The following is an 18038-nucleotide window of genomic DNA, read 5'->3' on the forward strand; positions in this document are numbered from 1 at the left end:
GAGATGAAAATTTATTTTCAAAAACCCCTCCTTCTAGTCTAACTGTCGATTCTCTTCAAATTATATAAATTTCGTCATTGACCCCCTCCCCCCATGTTAAGGACACTTGCTACACACTTTTTCCTCCGAAAATATCCTAATGACCATCTGTGAAGAGCAAGAAGTATCTGTGCCAAATTTGATAGCAATCCGTTCAGTAGTTTCGGAGTTATGCCGTTACATCCCCCTATTTATATGCACTTGCTACATTCACCCCCCATATAATCATATCTAAGGTATGGAAAATGTTTGCATGGTCTTCAAATCTTATCGATTCTTGTCAAATTTTAACTTTTTCATGACCCCCCTGTTAATGATACTTGCTACGCTTCCCCCTATAAAAATAGCTTCATGACTATTCCTGAAGAGCAGGAAATACCTGTGCCAAGTTTGATAGCAATTCGTGCAATAGTTCCGGAGTTATGTCGTTACAACCGTTACTCTTCCTTTTTAGAGACACTTATTACACCCTCTCCCCACTGAATATCCTTATAATCATATCTAAGTTGTGCGAAAAGTATCTATGGTCTTCAAAAAGTACCGATTCTCGTCAAATGAGAACACTACGTAGCTGCTCGAGATTGAGTCCCGGCGTTCCTGTGCGACAAGTGTTGTGCACAGTCGATAGTTTCGAGCGCATACAAACCGCGACAAGTTAGTAGTCAGAATCAATGTTGGCACTGCGGTAGGTGCGGACATTGATGATGTCGGAGAAGAATCGCCCGTCGATGAGAACGTGGTCGATTTGATTTTCCGTATTTTGATCAGGTGATCTCCAGATGGCTTTGTGGATATCTTTAAGGGAGAAGAAAGTGCTTCGAACTACCATTCCTGGATAGTTGCAAAGTTTACGCATCGTTGGCCGTTGTCGTTTGTTGCCACGTGCAAACTCTTCAGTCCGATCAGAGGCCTGTACACTGCCTCCCGGCATACCTGAGCTTTCATGTCGCCGATGACGGTGGACAGCTGTCGTAGGTTCGCTCAAGCTGCGCGTAAAAATGCTTCCTCCTCGTCATCGGTTCTCCTCTCATATGGGCAGTGTACGTTGATGATGCTGTAATTGAAGAAACGGCCCTTGATCTCCAATACGCACATCCTATCACTGATTGGCTGCCACCCAATCACGCGCTGGCGCATCTTGCCCAACACTTCAAATCCCGGTCCTAGAACGCTGGTTGTGCCACAGCTCTGGTAGAAGGTAGCCGCTCGATGCCCACTTTTCCACACCTTCTGTCCCGTCCAACAAAGTTCCTGCAGTGCTACGACATCGAAACCGCGGATTTGAGGCTCATCATGTAGCATTCGGTCGTACCCTGGGAAACCAAGCGATTTGTAGTTCCATGTGCCAAACTTCCAATCGCAGTCCTCCTGTCTCACCGGAGGGCTATCGTGTCAGCACTGTTTAGTGTCACACTGACACAAGGACGGTAATCAGCTGCTCCTAACATGGAGAACAGACGCTATTTCGAGCCGCCCCAACATGGAGAACAGACGCTCGAGTAGGCTCGCTCTCTGTAAAGAGAAGCAAGCCCCCCCTTCCCTGTCAGTATACGACCAAGGCCACACCGGGGTTAGTTACCCGATCATTCTTATGGTTACTCGTATTCCAGGTGCTACCGCGGGGAGGTAGGGATAGGAGTTACTGGATAAGAGGCTAAGAATCACATTGGAGCCTGAATTGCGCATTGTCCAGTCGTTTACCAACCTAAATCAATAGATAGACATCCTTTAGAAATCATCTATCAAAATTTCATGATATTCAGTTGATGAGTGTGTAAGATCTCATTCCTACAAAGACGCTATTGTTTGGAAAATTAGAGACAATGGCGGAAAAAGCATTTCATGTATTGATGAAACAGTGATTTCTAATAATAGCACGTACTCTTCCAGCAAAGAAATGGCTTGAAGCTTTGTACGGGTTCTGAAGGAAGCAAATCAACCATTATTGATTTGAATACTGAATATAAACATAATCTTGCAAACACCGATGATGCATTATTATTATTATTTACCGTTCATTTAGACCCGACTTTAATCACACTCTGTTCATCGCTATGGAAAATCTAAAAATGAAGTTGTAGGAGATAGCTGACTTCATCAAAAATCAAAAAGAAGTGTATTCATAATTTTACATGAGCACTACGTGGGTACCGTGTTTTCACATAATTGATCAAATGCATCGTGTTTCAAGTCGACTTTTGCGTTCGCTCAATGCAATGAAATGCATTTCGAATTGCTGTTTCACCCTTCATATTCATCATATTTTGCCCTTAATAACTATTTTCTGTTCGCTGAGACTGAAGCAATTTTTTTGGTTAATGAGGAATCGTAGTATAAAAATGGTCTAGAAATATTGGAACGCCGTTGAAACAATTGTATTGCTCTTCAAGAAAAATAATCGAACATTGAAAAAGTGTTGCTTTCCTCGTTAGACCGGTCACTTTTTGACCGGTGTATTGACAGTACTTCTATTTATTTCTAAATCAATGGGAACTTATATATTTAAATTTTAAAACATGTTTTTAAATTTTCGCGTGAAATTCGCTCTAGGACGCTTTACTCCACAGGGTGTTCCCCTACTGAATTCTGTTAACGCTAAAAAGTATTTTATTTCAATTCTAATTTGTAGGATTATGGACTATTAAAGTTGATTCATATAATTATATTTTCCGTAATGTACTGTCGTAATATGTTGAAAATACAAAACAGTTATTTCCAATTATATTTCAGGAGAGGTATTTACTCATAATTTCAACTTCAAAACGGATGTTCGTCATTTTTCTATTCGTGCCCAAGTTTAAGCTGGCTTAACTTTGTCTCTCCTGTTTCGATTTAATACTGTAACATTCACGTTGGGATTTTTCCTTCCTATTTTCAGTGGAAGCATTCAACGGGACCCATCTGCACCTACCGAAGCTGGAGCGAAGACAAATGGGGGCGTACCTGTGTATAGCGTCGAACGATGTTCCTCCAGCCGTTAGCAAACGAGTTTCACTTAGCGTGCACTGTAAGTATCTGGGGATTATACTCATGAAACAAAGTGGGATCGAGGGTTCATCGATTTATTTTGTGGCAACTGAAAATCAGTGGAGCTTATGGTTCCATCAATAAAAATATATTGCAAATTGTATTCACGTTCATGGATTTATGGGAAACATTTCCGGCTACATTCCCACGCTGCAGGGCTGATAGAAGACATTGTTTTTATTTTTTTTTATTCAAGCCAAAGTTTGTAGAAGTGATGGATTTGTTTCATCATTAAGAATTCTTAGAAAAAGTGAAACTCTCAAACTCAAAACTGTACACAGAGCCGAGCTCGTCGTGTGATTCAGACTGTTTTACAATGTTGTAAATCGTTTTCGCCATCGCAACCGAAATCTAAAACGATACAAAATATCTCACGTGAACGCAGATAGTAAAACGAACAGCGCGAACCTTTCGAACTTATAAATAATTGGTTAAGAGCATTGGCTTATGAATGAAATATGAGAGTCTCTCATGTCGAACTCAGATTGGGCCTACCTGTTTCGATTCTGGCAAACCGCTGGCAATTGCTGATAAAGGATTCCCGATCTGATTTGTTCCCCCCTTTCCATTGCACACATCTATCAACTTACATATGCACACGAAGGCTTGATTTAATAATGAATGTTCTCTCCCTATTTCACGCTTCTTCGATCCATCGCCGGCTACAACTCCGATGCCACCCAACACACACTCACACATTCACTGACCAGTTGCACCATCGGTACGTCCAACAAGTCAACTGCTGGGAGCTCCGCTGAGTTCGGATGTGCAGCTTGAGTGCTCCGTTGAAGCTTCACCGATGCCGGTGTCCTACTGGTTGAAGGGTGGTCGAGTACTGCCTGCCAGTTTCACCGGAATCACCAACAGTAATTACGAGCAAGGTCAATCGAGACCAGAAATGCTGCTGGATGGGTAAGGCCAAACGTTCCCGCTTTCAGCGATGGGTTTTTCACTTTTATGATTGCGATCGATTTGACTCACCCTATTTGACGCAGCACTTCTACTTCCGTTCCACCCGTAGGCCAAAGTACGGAATCACCGAGGAGCGACACGGATTCCGGACGAACATGCGGCTAGTGGTGCGATTCTTTTCGCCGAGCGATGTCGGCACCTATCATTGCGTCAGCACAAATTCGCTGGGGAGAGCCGACGGGACGATGAGACTGTACGGTGAGTTGATGATGGCAGCAGCCAAGTTGTTTGTAATCGACCAAACTTTACTGTTTTCGTCGCTTTGGCATTTCCTTGATGTCCTTCCGTTACATTTTTTTTTCTTCCTTTTTCGTTATTTGGCTCTCCGAATCCGCTTTATGCCGGGGCTATCTTACGGTCGTATGATATTTTTTATTTTCCTGTCACGTCCCATATTGGTAGCCCACCTAGCCCGTGGGCAGTGCGTTAAAAGATCTTACCGGAGATTGAGAGAGTATAATTTGTAAGTGTGCCTTAAGCGTAACAGTCATTATCAATGTAGGTTCAGGTGGAAAACGTCCAACAATATTAGTATTATTTTTATCGCTATTCCGATTTGTGGTTTATCGTTTTTCTCATCAACATCTTTCAGATGAATTTAGTCTTTTTTGTTTTGATGACGATTTATTACATGCAATAAAAATAGGTGCAATATTTAAACACAGCACGTTTAACTGAAGACTGAGTATTGATATGTGTCGGTTGCAAGAAAAATTGACGTTGATTGCAGTGTGCTCCGACATATGAAATGATTCACAATTTCAAATAACACGTTGTGTCACACTTCACTCAATATGTCGTATGACTGACACACAGTTGGCGCTATAATTGTTAAATCCATATGACGTTTATGAACTAACTACTTTCAGCAGATTACATGTGATATTTCATGACATTTCGATTAGTCAGAAAAAGTGACGAAAATGTAAGCAAAACTACATTTGTGGTTTTCGAAACAATAGTTTCGACTATTTTATTTGAAATTTGTCTTCGATTAATATAAAATTATCGCACAGACTATTACTATATAACTGCACACATTAACTTAACATAATTATATTAATTTTAAATGTTTATTTGTTCATAGTAAAATCGAATATATGATAAACACTCTTAAAGCGAAGCATCAATAAGATTATTTTGACCGTACTGTGTGCGATGGACTGATCGTCGAAAAAAGTCCAAAAAAATTTCGTGTGTTAAGTTATCATTGCTCCTTCGAAGAATAAAGATAAGAACCATCTGTTTGGGGTTTTGTGCTAAATGCACATAAATATGTTCTGCGGGGGCGGCCCGTTTGGCATAAGGTCATTTGGCATAATACCGTTTGGCATAATGGTTATTTGGCATAACAGTTATTTGGCATAATGGTCTTTTGGCATAATGGTCATTTGGCATAATGCCATTTGGCATAATGCCATTTGGCATAATAATAATGGGATTTGCAATATTTTAATCTAATGAAAATTGTCGTATGTGTTTCGATCGATTGATGTTGTGCAAGGGAAACTCCAACGAAATATGTGAAACCTTTTTATATAAGCAACTCACTTAGTGCCAGCACAATATTCTGTTCGTCATAGATGATTCAGGTCGAGACGGCCGAAGGCCGCGAGTGCGCCGGCGACCCGCCGTCGGAAGCGCCGGCCACTGCGGGGGGGCAGCGCCCCCGCAGAAATCACCTCTGTCTAGTTGCGGGCGTTTGCCCGGATTACCCAAAGCTAGGAGCTATTCCTCAGTTAAGTCCGAACGAGCGGCAGCGAGGTCGGACACCAGGTCATTAAAAACGATGCGGCGTAGCCGCATTAGACTTTTCAAAATTGCACTAAATTAGAACAATTTCTATTAAGCAGCATGTTCATCTGTTATGCCAAATGACTGTTATGCCAAATGACCATTATGCCAAATGACCATTATGCCAAATAACCATTATGCCAAATAACCATTATGCCAAACGGCGTTATGCCAAACGGTATTATGCCAAACGACTTTATGCCAAACGTGGTAGCCCCATGTTCTGCTTTAATTTAAGTGGCGTTAGCAGTTCAACATAAACTACTTTATTTATTTATTTCTTTATTTATTTCTTTTGGAGCAGGGAAAAGACCGATGGAGATGAAATTTGGCAATCTCTCTCTCTCCAGCAGGCATAAGCCTCGTCATCATTTGTATCAACAGATTACAATGATCCAACAGATACATTTGTCCTTAACACTAACAATTAAAACTAAATCTATAACCCTATCTATAACTAGTTGATGACACCAAGCATTACAGGGCAGTAATAGCGCTCTTGCTTAAAAGGTGAGAGAGAAGAACAAAGTGTTAAAGTACATGTTATATAAGGGTTGGTGAGGGGGTGGGGTGGTAAACGAGAGTGAGCTAACGCGGTGTTAGAATCGGCATGTAGATCTAATTAGTGACCAAAAAGATGCTGAATAACAGAGAAACGACGGGGTTAGAATCGGCATGAAGATCTGGTTAGTGATCGAAAAACGGATGGTGAATGACAAAGAAAAAGTAGAATGGAAGACCGAGTTAATTTCGACGAGTGAATCTAGTTAGTTTCCAATGGAGGTTGTGAAGAGACGGAGTGGGAAAGATCTCAATAATCCAGCAGATACCATGTCATACACTTATTACTGATAATTAAAACTATCCCTATTACTAACCTCAATACTCAAGAAGTAGAGAAGTAATTCAGAAACAATTTTTTCACGGTGCTGCGAGATAAGTGAAAATCGAACAAGTGAGAACATCGATTAAATATACTGCACATACTAGAAAACGGTTCGTTATAGCCGTAATTAGTGCGAGCAGATTGAATTCTGAGAAATGGATGAGATCGGAGATTGCGAAAATTAATAGCTAGGTTCAGTTTATGTAACAATTCGGGACAATCAGTTTGAGATTGTAACAAATCCGCCACGAAAATAGCTCTACAGATGTCTCGGTGTACGGATAACAAGTTTAAATCGATAAGTTTACAGCGCTCACTATAGCTGGGAAGGTTGTTGGGATCCCTCCAAGGAAGACTGCGAAGGGCAAACCGAATAAATTTATGCTGAATAGCTTCTATGCGTTGGATGTCGAGCTGATAATAGGGAGCCCAGACGACTGCAGCTTATTCGGATATTGAGCGAACCAGTGCACAATATAGTGCTTTAAGACAATATATGTTATTAAAGCTCTTCGTAATGCGAAATATGAATCCTAGCATTTTGAAAGCCTTAGAGATCGTATACTCTACGTGATTCTTAAAATTAAGTTTTGAATCCAACAGTCGATTCTCGTTTGAGAAGAGTCTGGGAAATGGTATAGTCGAATACAACTACTATGCGTTTACGCGAGAATGAAATTACGGAACATTTTGAAGCACTCAGGACCATTCTATTGAGGTCGCACCAAATGGAAAAGATATCTAACTGTTTCTGCAGGAATCTGGCATCTTCCAGGTCTTTAATAGTTCAAAAAAGGACCGCAGAATCCAAGTCTTCCGAGTTTAGCAATAGCTATTTGGTGATTTATTTTATCAAAAGCAGCGGAGAAGTCAGTATATATAGCGTCAACCTGCTGTCGCGCCTGTAACGACTGAATGACATAGGAAGTATAACACACAAGATTCGTAGATGTAGATCGTTTTGGCATGAAACCGTGCTGAGTTGAAGATATATAATTAAAGCAATTGTGTATGATAAAATCCAAAACGACTAATTCAAAGAGCTTAGATACAGCACACAAAGCGGCAATTCCAATAGGGGAGCGTAGTTGGACATTATTCGCAGCTTCAAGAATGTGATGATTAGACAATGATTCTTGGCAAAAGACGCTGCTGAATTGTTTGCAAAAAAGATCACAAATTTATATGATTAGACAGACCAGTTTCTTTTCTCTGATCATTTACGTGGTTTAAAAACTTTTTAGGATGAGTTGTAAGATTGTTCTGGATGCGACGGTGATAGGCATAGCAGAGCGCTTTATTTAATCGTTTGTAACGATTGTTATGAAACAGGTAATAAGACCTTAGTAATACAGATGGATGTTTACTGTACTTTTTTAAAGCAGTTCGTTTGGCTCGTTTAAAACGTTTAAGAGTTTGGTTTGACCAGGGTGGATAACTAGATTTTTGTTGTAATTTCTCAGGTACAAATTGCTCTATAGCATCGGAAATGATCTGCGTCCAGAGAGAAACAGCATAGTTACAATCGCAGTTCGTTAATAAGGAGTTCCAATCGAAAGCTAATAAACACCTATTCATTGCTTCAAAATTTCCATTCCTGTAATCGTAAAAAAAATGATTCAGAAACTTCGTTGAATACAACAGGCGGACATTCATGAATGGAAATATGGAGTGGGGGATGGTGATGGCAGGTTTTAACAAGCGGAGAAGGAGCAAGAATAACAGAGTGTTTCTGAGTTCTTGACTAATGAAACAGAGATCAAGCAAACGATTGTTACTATTGTGATTATGGTTTAACTGAACTAATCCAGCAGTATTATAGCTGTCCAAAAGCATAAGGGAGGAAAGGATTTTAGACGAATGGGCTATATCGGGGAATAAATAATTAGAAGAGGAGCGAGACCATTTAATGCCGGGGAAATTATAATCACCCACAATGATAATTTTGTCGTGAAGAGCCATTTGATTTTCAACTTGCGAGAGTGAGCTCAGATGTTGTTCGAACAATGATAGATCATTGATGCGATCAGGCGGGAGATAAATAACGCCAATATATAGCGTGTAGTATGTAAACCTGAGGGCAACCCAAAGCTGTTCAACGCCGGAACAATTCGAGAGAGATAACTAATGGGATGTAAAGTGTGAGCGGCAAGCGATCAAAACACCACACCCGGGCTTTTTATGGCTGTTCTGCTTAGTACGATCTTGTCTGTATACAGAGAATGAGTTACCGAAGATTTGCTTTGAGAGTGTATTACTGTTTAACCAAGTCTCCGTAAACACGTATATGTATATGGTTAATTTTGGTTTGTCTTTGAGGGATGGAACTGCCTATGGAATTAACTATAGTGTAAGCTGGGGAGACTGTCGGAGTGGGGCCAGTATAAGGGATGTTTGATAAAACTGAGATGGTAGCTTGCCTGTTATTAGTTGCTGAATGTTGAGACTGGTGTGATTGTTGTGAGCTGGACGTTGCTGTAGTTATTGAACTGGTGAGGTGCGATGCAGCAAGTGATGTTGATTCTTCCATGATGAAAGCGGCGGGAGTACAGTTGATCGCGCTAGTTGGGACGGTGGCTGACTAATTTCAATATAGAAGTAGTACGCTGGAGAACCAAATTCATCGTGTCTTGTGTCGAACTGTTTCTATTTGAGGACACACAGCATTTAGGGCAAACCCAACATACTCCAGGAGAGTCACGAATGGACTTGAAGAGCGAATTGTTCACATTGGAGCACTTAAGATGAAAACTGTCAGAACAGTGTTCACAAGTTATTTTACTGTTTCTCGATCCAGACGAACCGAAACAGGGCTCAGCATCGCATTTACTTCTTGTCATGTTTACATTCGACACAGGCTATTGACAGATACGTGAGTGCGCGAGAGTGTCGTGAGTACTAATGGCTTCTATATACTAGGTCGAACAAAGCGAAACAGGAACTCCGATGAATAATGATTTGCGATTTATATTACGAAATCGTTGTGTAGAGCCGATATAAATACACTACAATATAGGAATTTCTTAATATCACTTCACACGACGCAAAGTAGGGTGTTCGCGGCTTGATCGAACGACTTGTAATAGCTTGGTATGATACAATCGAAAAACTGACGCACTGATGAGCCGAAGACGAAACGTAGAAATAGAAAATAGTTATGTGCACAATAGTGTTTGGTCATGTTTAAAAGTAATAAAACAGATGTTTTGCATCGATATGTGACAATGGATGAAACACGGATACATCACTTGAAGTCCGATATCAAAACGATATCATCATCTGAGTGGACTTCTGCAGCGCCAAAGGTGCAACAGTCAGCTGGGAAGGTTATGGCTTCAATATTTTGGCATGCAAATGATAATCTTCATAGACTATCTTGAGAATGGAAAAAACAATCAATAGCGAATACTATACAGCGTTGTTAGATTGTTTGAATGTAAAATTCAAGGAAAAACGACCTCATATGTCGAAGAAAAAACTACTGTTTCATGGAGACAATGCACCGATTCACAAATCGAAGGCAATGATGGTTAAATTCAACGAGTTACACTTTGAATTACTTTATCATCCACCGTATAGTCCAATTATTAAATGTGAAGCCTTTTTTGAAGCAAAAGACAAATCCTGCTGAATGCACGGTATAGAAAAGTTAGAGAAGCGTTGGAATGATTTTGTTACTCTTGAGGGAAATTACATTGATGAATACAATTGATTTTTGGTAAAATTTGGTAAATGATATGTGACATTGCGAAACAGATCATGTTCAAAATGTATCGAACCAAATGAAACAGTGCTCATGCCAGGACTAACGACCAAGAAGGAACAGAACTACATTTGGAGTAACTGGAATGAATTCATATATCATGAGTTGCACTATATGATCCAACAATAAATTCAAATTTTTCGATACTTTCAAAATTTTCTAACAAAAATCCAATATGGTCGAAGACTTTTATGGGAGAGACATTTGGTTTTTTTTTATTTCTTCGCGTTTCGCTTTTGGCTTATCAGTGCTTAAAGCAGTTCAAATGGAACTGTCATCTCTCGCTTAGCAGTTCAATTTAAACCGCTGATCAGACTCAAAGTTTTTTTTCCATAAGTACATTTATTTCTCAAAGCAGTTTACATAAGTTTTTCTTCGCCGTAGCATCACTTTTACATAGAACTCTTATCCTAATATAATTGTAATATAGTCACAACGATTTGAATTTAATAAAACATATTCCTCTCATATTTTAACATCGTTTTAGGTATTTCGTCATTTATTATTAAATCTGCTCAAGAATATTATTTGAATCAAACGATTAACTGCTATAAATTACAAAATAACTTGTTATTTTTATACAATTTCTTGATTGTTTCACAAACTATTTCGAGTTTGTTTGTATCAGTATATCATTAACATTCAAATTTAACCAACCAATAAACGCAATTGGAGTCAGAGCCAAGTCTTAAAACGGTCAATTATTAAATTGAAACAATTGTCTTTATCAAATGATTAAAAAGTTTCATGTAAGGAAGTCACAACAAGCAAGAATGTGACGAACTGGAACATTGGATAGTCTACCGTTGGTACGCAAAGCACAATGATTAGTCTCGAAAAGTGAAAGTCGAAGGAGATGTGCATCTAACGTGTAGTGATTGCACATGAGTCTAGACATCACACGAATGAATTTCCCTACTCACATCCAGTCCCCTGAACCATGCCTTTGTCGATATATTATCAATTATGCATCCACCGACCCAGATCATCTCTATCCCAAGAAACTTGCCAGCTGGCAAGTGTTCTCTGGTGAAACACGCTATAGAATTCATTGAGAGCAATCGATCTCTCATAAATTTCACCCTCAATAGCACCACATTTGGCTAGAATATCGGTTGAAATTGCCTGGAATGGAGCAATGAACCTGGATCCAGACTGTAGTGTTTTGATAATTATTATTCAATATTTCGTTCAGGTATCGATTTATTTTGCACAAGAAAAACGGTTCATTTTTGCCAGCAGCGTTAAGCGAATGGCTTCTTTTACCCTTGGGTTGCTGTCAGATTGAAAGCGTCACGCGTAGCGTCGAGGCGCGCGTGCGAGCTAGTTGCATTTGATCAAAGCAAACCTGTCAGAGTGAATGCGATGCGGTAACAGTACATTGCATTGAATCGCTTCGCATTGCATCGCGTTCCGCGTTCACTCTGACATCAACCTTAGACTATCTGTGAAGGGAAAATAATGGTTTGGAGATGATGACCCTCAATAATATTGCACAGGTGCAATATTATTTCTGACGTCTCAGGCGTAAATGAATGACGGCGTGTTACAGAGGGCAGTTCCACTGCGTTAAGCACTGATGAGCCGAAAGCGAAACGCGAAGAAATAGAAACAAAACATGTACTTTTTGCACAAGGCAGCAAAACTCCTAAATGTTAACAAATTTTAAATAGAGCAGAACGCTGATTAGTTGACCTAAGTTAGACATCCTGGAACTTGTCAAATGCAGTCTTGAAGTTAACATAAAAATAATGGATTTCTCTTTAATAAAACTTACATAAATACACAAGGTTTCGAATTAATTTGAAATTTACATACATTATTATACACAGGAAAAAATTATGAAATTTTCACGAAATTTAAATCAATAATACTATGAAACAGATTTCCATTGAATCGAAAATCGTTTGAAAACCATCAACATTGTAGACCTCAATTATAATGAACTGACTGTTAAAAGAAAAACCTTTTTTTATTCACCTAGTAGTGTAATGATGCCTTTCTCATAAAGCTTGCTTCAGATAGAATTGGAACAAAGACAATTGCCTATGTTTCAGTTATTTATTATTGAATTCAAGACCTTTTTGTACAAATGTAGCGTTTTCTTTAAACTTTTAAGAAAAAATACGGATAAAATTATTCGTCACGGTTTCGAAGGAATTCTCGAATTTTTTTCTGTAACACGGCTCATTTGGCGGCGCACACCTTCTTCTTCCATCGTTTTAGTTATCTTATTCCACCAGGTCGTCATCTGATTGATGTCTTTGACAACCTTTCCCTTTGCCTTGAGTCTCCTCTTCATGATTGCCCACTATTTATCAATAGGGCGGAACTGGGGGTAGTTGGGTGGGTTAAGGTTTTTCAGAACAAACTGGACCCCTTTCTCTGCACACCATTTTTGAACGACTTTGCTGTAATGACACCTTGCCAAATCTGGCCAAAATATTACGGGATGGTCGTGGGATCAAAAGAACGGCAAAATTCGTTTTTGAAACATTCTTTTTGGTATAGTTCCGATGTCATTGTCTTATTTGTAACGAAAACTTTCGTTTTTTGCCACAGCAGCAAATGCCCTGCCAAATCATAAATTTTCTAGCAAATTTGTCGACAAAAACAAATTTAAATTTGGCTGAAACATCCCCTCGAGCCGTTGCCAAGTACAAATTTTGACCTGGGATTTGCCCGAAGTCAGCCTTGACATAGGTTTCATCGTCCATCAGAAGAAACCCGTCGAACTTGGTCAGCACCTGGTCATATAGTTTCCGAGCACGAATTTTGACCACACTATTGCTAGCTCGATACGACTTGATTCCTTCCCGGAGTCGAGTTCTTTTCACAGTACTATGGGCAGAACTAAATTTTCTGGCCAAATCACGGTCCGACAGATTAGGATTCCTCTTAATCGTCTTCAAAATTTTATCACGCAGTTTCCGGTTGACAGTTCCACTCCGACGATTGGCTTGAGGCTTCCGAATCGTCGTCAATGTTTCCTTATACCGTTTGATAACGCGCCATACGGTATTTCTGGCCAATTTTATCTGTTTAGCTAGCCCAGATGCAGACCACAATGGATTTTCCAAGTAACTGTCCACAATTTTTCCCTTCTTTCGGCTTCCATGTTGATTGTTTACAAAGTACAGTCGATTTGCGGAATGTCAAAAATCATACGTGAAGCTGACAAAATTTCCGACACGTGGGCGCCAAGAACTTCCAAATCCGTCCACCAGGAGCGCCACAATATAAGCAAAAGTTTGTTCCTATTCTAAATGAAGCAAGTTTTTTTGCCTACATTTTCAAAAACATCACTAGAAGATTCAGTCAAGATATTTTTTCAAACTTGAATAAAATCAAAAATTTTCTTTGGGTTTAAACTTCTATCAACTTTTCAATTTGTATGCAGTTATGTCAAGTTAATATTGATTTAAATGTGGCAATCCTGCCATACAAACTGGAACAAAGCACGGTGGTGTTTTTTTCTTCCGTACTAGCACGTACCGATGCATCCTTTTGTATGACAGTTTGAAAGTTTTGATACTCGCGCTATAATTTAGGAACCGGAAGTCGGATCTGGGTTACCCAGTAGACAGTTGTTGAGACACTGTAACCTTTATGTTGAATCATGAATTGTAAAAAACGGTTCAACCGTTGCTGAGAAATCGAAGTGAGTTCCGTTTTTCTAACTTTTCTTCACTATTATCGGTACTTTCGGAAGCGGAAACTGGGGAGTAGTGGTCCCAAAGTAGATTTATTTATCCACTAACTAATAAGGTCTTGCACCTCGTTTCGCTATCATTTGTGGAAAAATTATCATGAAATTGAAAATTCTTCACTTATCACGCTGTAATACCGTAACCTAAAGTCGGGTATAGATTAATTTTTTTGGGGACTTTATAAAGAATTTCAAGACCTGCACCTTATTTGCATCTCAGTTTGTAAAAATCGTAATTTCCGGGAAAATTGTGCACGAGTGCGAATTTTCTCACTTGTATTTTCGGGACATGAATTCGGATGAAGATATAATTCAATATCAATGGGACCATAAGACCTTCCGTTTGAATCTAACTTTGTGAAAAGCGGTCACGCCAATTTTTTTCAATTTTTTCAGAAGTCGGATCGGGAAGAAATTTAATAGCGATATATGGGACCATAAGACCTTTCATTTGAATCTGAGTTAGTGAAAATCGGTTTAGCTATCTCTGAGAAAATCGAGTGACATTATTTGTCACATACACATACATAGTACATATACTTAGAAATACACACACAGATATTTTGTGATCTAGACGAACTGAGTCGAATGGTATATGACACTCGGCCCCCCGGGCCTTCGTTCAAAAGTCGGTGCATAGCCTTTCTGTATAAGAAAGGCAAAAAGGCTGTAGTTTTAAATTAACGTTTAGTTTTGCATCTAAAGTATTTTGAAATATGACGAACTACAAAGTAACTTTGAATTCAATTTTTTGTTTCAAATATGTGAAGAAAAAATGTAAATTCATAAAATATATTTATCTGTATAAGCATATTTCGACATTTTTCATTCTTTCTTTCTCATTCCATGAAACTAGCTTTTTTATTATTTCAATATTTCAATTTGAAATATATCTTCAGTTATTGTACAGTAATTCTGGTCTGCAACGAGAAAATACACAACAAATCTCTGAAATTTTTCGGTTTTCCGTAGGATGGAAGTTGGGTTTTAAATTAATTTTTTTAATCCTTTTCACAACCGATTGTGCAAACTAGTAGTCCAACCAATTCTCTAATTCGATACAGAAACGACCACTTTTTATCACCTTTTAAAAATTATTGTATTTAAGATAACGGAATTTGCATGTTTGTGGCAAGGATTCTTGCGACGAAAAATAAACACAAGTTAAACCCATTGTCACCGTCCAGATTGGCAAATTGAATCTCTACGTCGCTATTGAGCAGTCGCACTCCGAACGAGATTTGCCGTCGATAGTCAATCTTCCGTTACCTATTTTTGATTGTACAAAGTACAGCTACCCCATTGCAGACACGATTCCGTCGACAATAAATCCGTTTTCACGGAGGAAATCAAGTGATCAGTATTTTCTGGCATACAAAGTGGGGAGGAAAATATTTGTATTGAACATCGTTACCGACTAGACCAGAGCGCCGTCGGCGAGATTTTATAGGCACGAAATGATCTCACCGCAAGTTTTGCTCGATTTATTATGATTGTGCCAATGAAAAATTTATCCATCAATAAATTTTATATTCTTCAATCATTTTGAATAAGATTATCTGATGTATATATTGTTTGTATGGAAGTTCTATTATCGAATGAAATGAAACTTTTAACTGAACAGCCGCTAGCGTATGGTAAAAGATTATGTTCTCTCAGTTCGGACTAACAAAAAAAAAATTAAGATACATTTGATCGATAGGGGCTATAAAATTAATGACAACAAAGGAAGTTTGTGAGGTTTTCAACTAATTATTTTCAAATATTGGTAACGAATTAGCTCAAGCTATTCCTAAAAACACATCTTTTTGTCCCATAAGTAATGTTCGTCGTGTTTGTGAATCTATATTTTTACGCCCTTCTTCTATAAATGAAGTGATACTGCTGATACAAGGATTGGATAATAAAAAGAGTAACGGCCCTGATAACGTTTCTGTCAGTCTACTAAAAAATAATTCATATGCATTCGCCAAAATACTCTTCCAGTGCTTCAATGCAATTATTCAGAACAGTTACTACCCTGACTGCCTCAAGGTGGCTAGAGTCATTCTAGTGTTCAAATCTGGTGACCGTTGTGATTGTAATAAATACCGTCCTATCGTTTACTTGGTCCGTCTCCAACAGAATATTTGAAAAACTTCTAGTCACTAGACTTATCGAAATGTTAAGTAAGCATAATATCCAATATGACTTCATATAAATTCCAATATGGCTTCAGAGAAGGTTCTAGCACACATTCCATTATTTCCATTAGTTGACGAAATTGTGAGCGAGATTGACAATAAAAATATAGTTGGTGCTTTATTTAACACCTTAAAAACCTGTTTTAATTCACATAGTGGTGTAATGATACCTTTCTCATGTATATTACAGTAGAAATTCTTCGAAATACTACAAGATAAAAATGTTTAGAAAATAGTTTTGGAGATTTCTGTGTAAGAAAAAGAAGTGAGCTCCATTTTATCACTTTTGATTATTATTGTCAGTACTTCCGGAACCACATTTCACCTTTGAATCTAACCTTTCATTTGAATTTAAGTTTGTGAAAATCGGGTCAGCCATCGCCGAAAAAAGTGAGTGACAATATTTGACACACACGTTGATAACAAATTTGCATTGAAATATTGATTAATAATTCTTAAATCACTTTCCATTGAGTTAATAATAGCATTGATGTCACTGTCAGGATAGAGCAGATCTGTGTCGTCGGTGAATAGTCTTGGATTTTTTTTTAAATTTAAAAAACCTATGCCATTAATATATAAAAGAAATAATAGTGGTCCAATACTACTTTCTTGTGGAACACCAATGCTTATTGAAGCTATCCCTTTCGATGAATACACATTGTTTTCAAAAAATAGCCCTGATACCATAGCAATCGAGTTTGCCCAAAAGTATACTATGATCTAATGTGTCAAAAGTTTTTCCTTTCTCATATAGAAAGGCTATGCAATCACTGTGAAACCGACCTTTTAACCGTGGCCCGAAGAACCGAATGTCATATACCATTCGACTCAGATCGACGAAATGAGCAAATGTCTGTGTGTGTGTAACAAAAATATACACTCACTTTTCTCGGAGATGGCAGAACCGATTTTCATAAAATAAGATTCAAATGAAAGGTCTCATGGTCCCATAGCCTGCTATTGAATTTTATCCCGATCCGACTTCCGGTTCCGGAGGTATAAGATTATATGTATCAAAAACATGGAAAAAATATCCATTCACTTTTTTCAGAGATGGCAGAACCGATTTTCATACACCTAGATTCAAATGACCTGCTATTGAATTTCATTTGGATCCGACTTCCGTTTCCGGAGTTATATGATAATATGAGCAAATTAGAGAAAAAGTGTGCACTCAATTTTCTCTAAAACGACTGAACCGATTTTCACAAATTAAGATTCCAATGAAAGGTCTTATAGTTTCCTAAAAAATAGTGGAACATTTTATCAGGACCCGACTTCCAGGTCCGGAACTAAAGTGTGATATGTGGGAAATTACCAATTTCATTGGTATTTTTTCAAGAACGATAGTCAAAAACAGGTACAAATCCCATAAAACTGTCTGAAAGAATTCTTCTAGTTTTCAGAGCTTGTGAGTTTGTGGGTACATAAACTTAATTTGGCACTACTGCTCTCTCCTTTTCTTGTTCCGGAAGCATCGAAAGTGGTGAAAAAACTCTAAAAATAGAGCTCACTTCGATTTCTCTGCGATGCTTGCACCGATTTGCACAGATCTTTATTTGAATTAAAGCTCATATTATCTTTAAAGCTACTGTGAAATGTCATCCGGATCGGACTTCCGGTTCCGCAGTTACAGGGCGATGAGTGTCAAAGTTTTCAGAT

General features: G+C 38.5%; 1 protein-coding gene across 5 annotated transcripts in view; it reads left to right on the plus strand.

The window, feature by feature from the left end:
* LOC131432221 (lachesin) overlaps positions 1-18038 on the plus strand; it is a 306432-nt gene that overhangs the window by 234886 nt on the left and 53508 nt on the right. For all 5 annotated transcript variants that reach the window (XM_058598359.1, XM_058598358.1, XM_058598360.1 and 2 more), the window contains 3 exons: positions 2918-3046; positions 3777-3978; positions 4088-4236. In XM_058598359.1, the coding sequence (XP_058454342.1) occupies positions 2918-3046; positions 3777-3978; positions 4088-4236 (480 nt within the window). The remainder of the gene's footprint in view (positions 1-2917; positions 3047-3776; positions 3979-4087; positions 4237-18038) is intronic.

This window comes from Malaya genurostris, chromosome 2 (genome assembly GCF_030247185.1).
Source record: "Malaya genurostris strain Urasoe2022 chromosome 2, Malgen_1.1, whole genome shotgun sequence".
Lineage (NCBI taxonomy): Eukaryota > Metazoa > Arthropoda > Insecta > Diptera > Culicidae > Malaya > Malaya genurostris.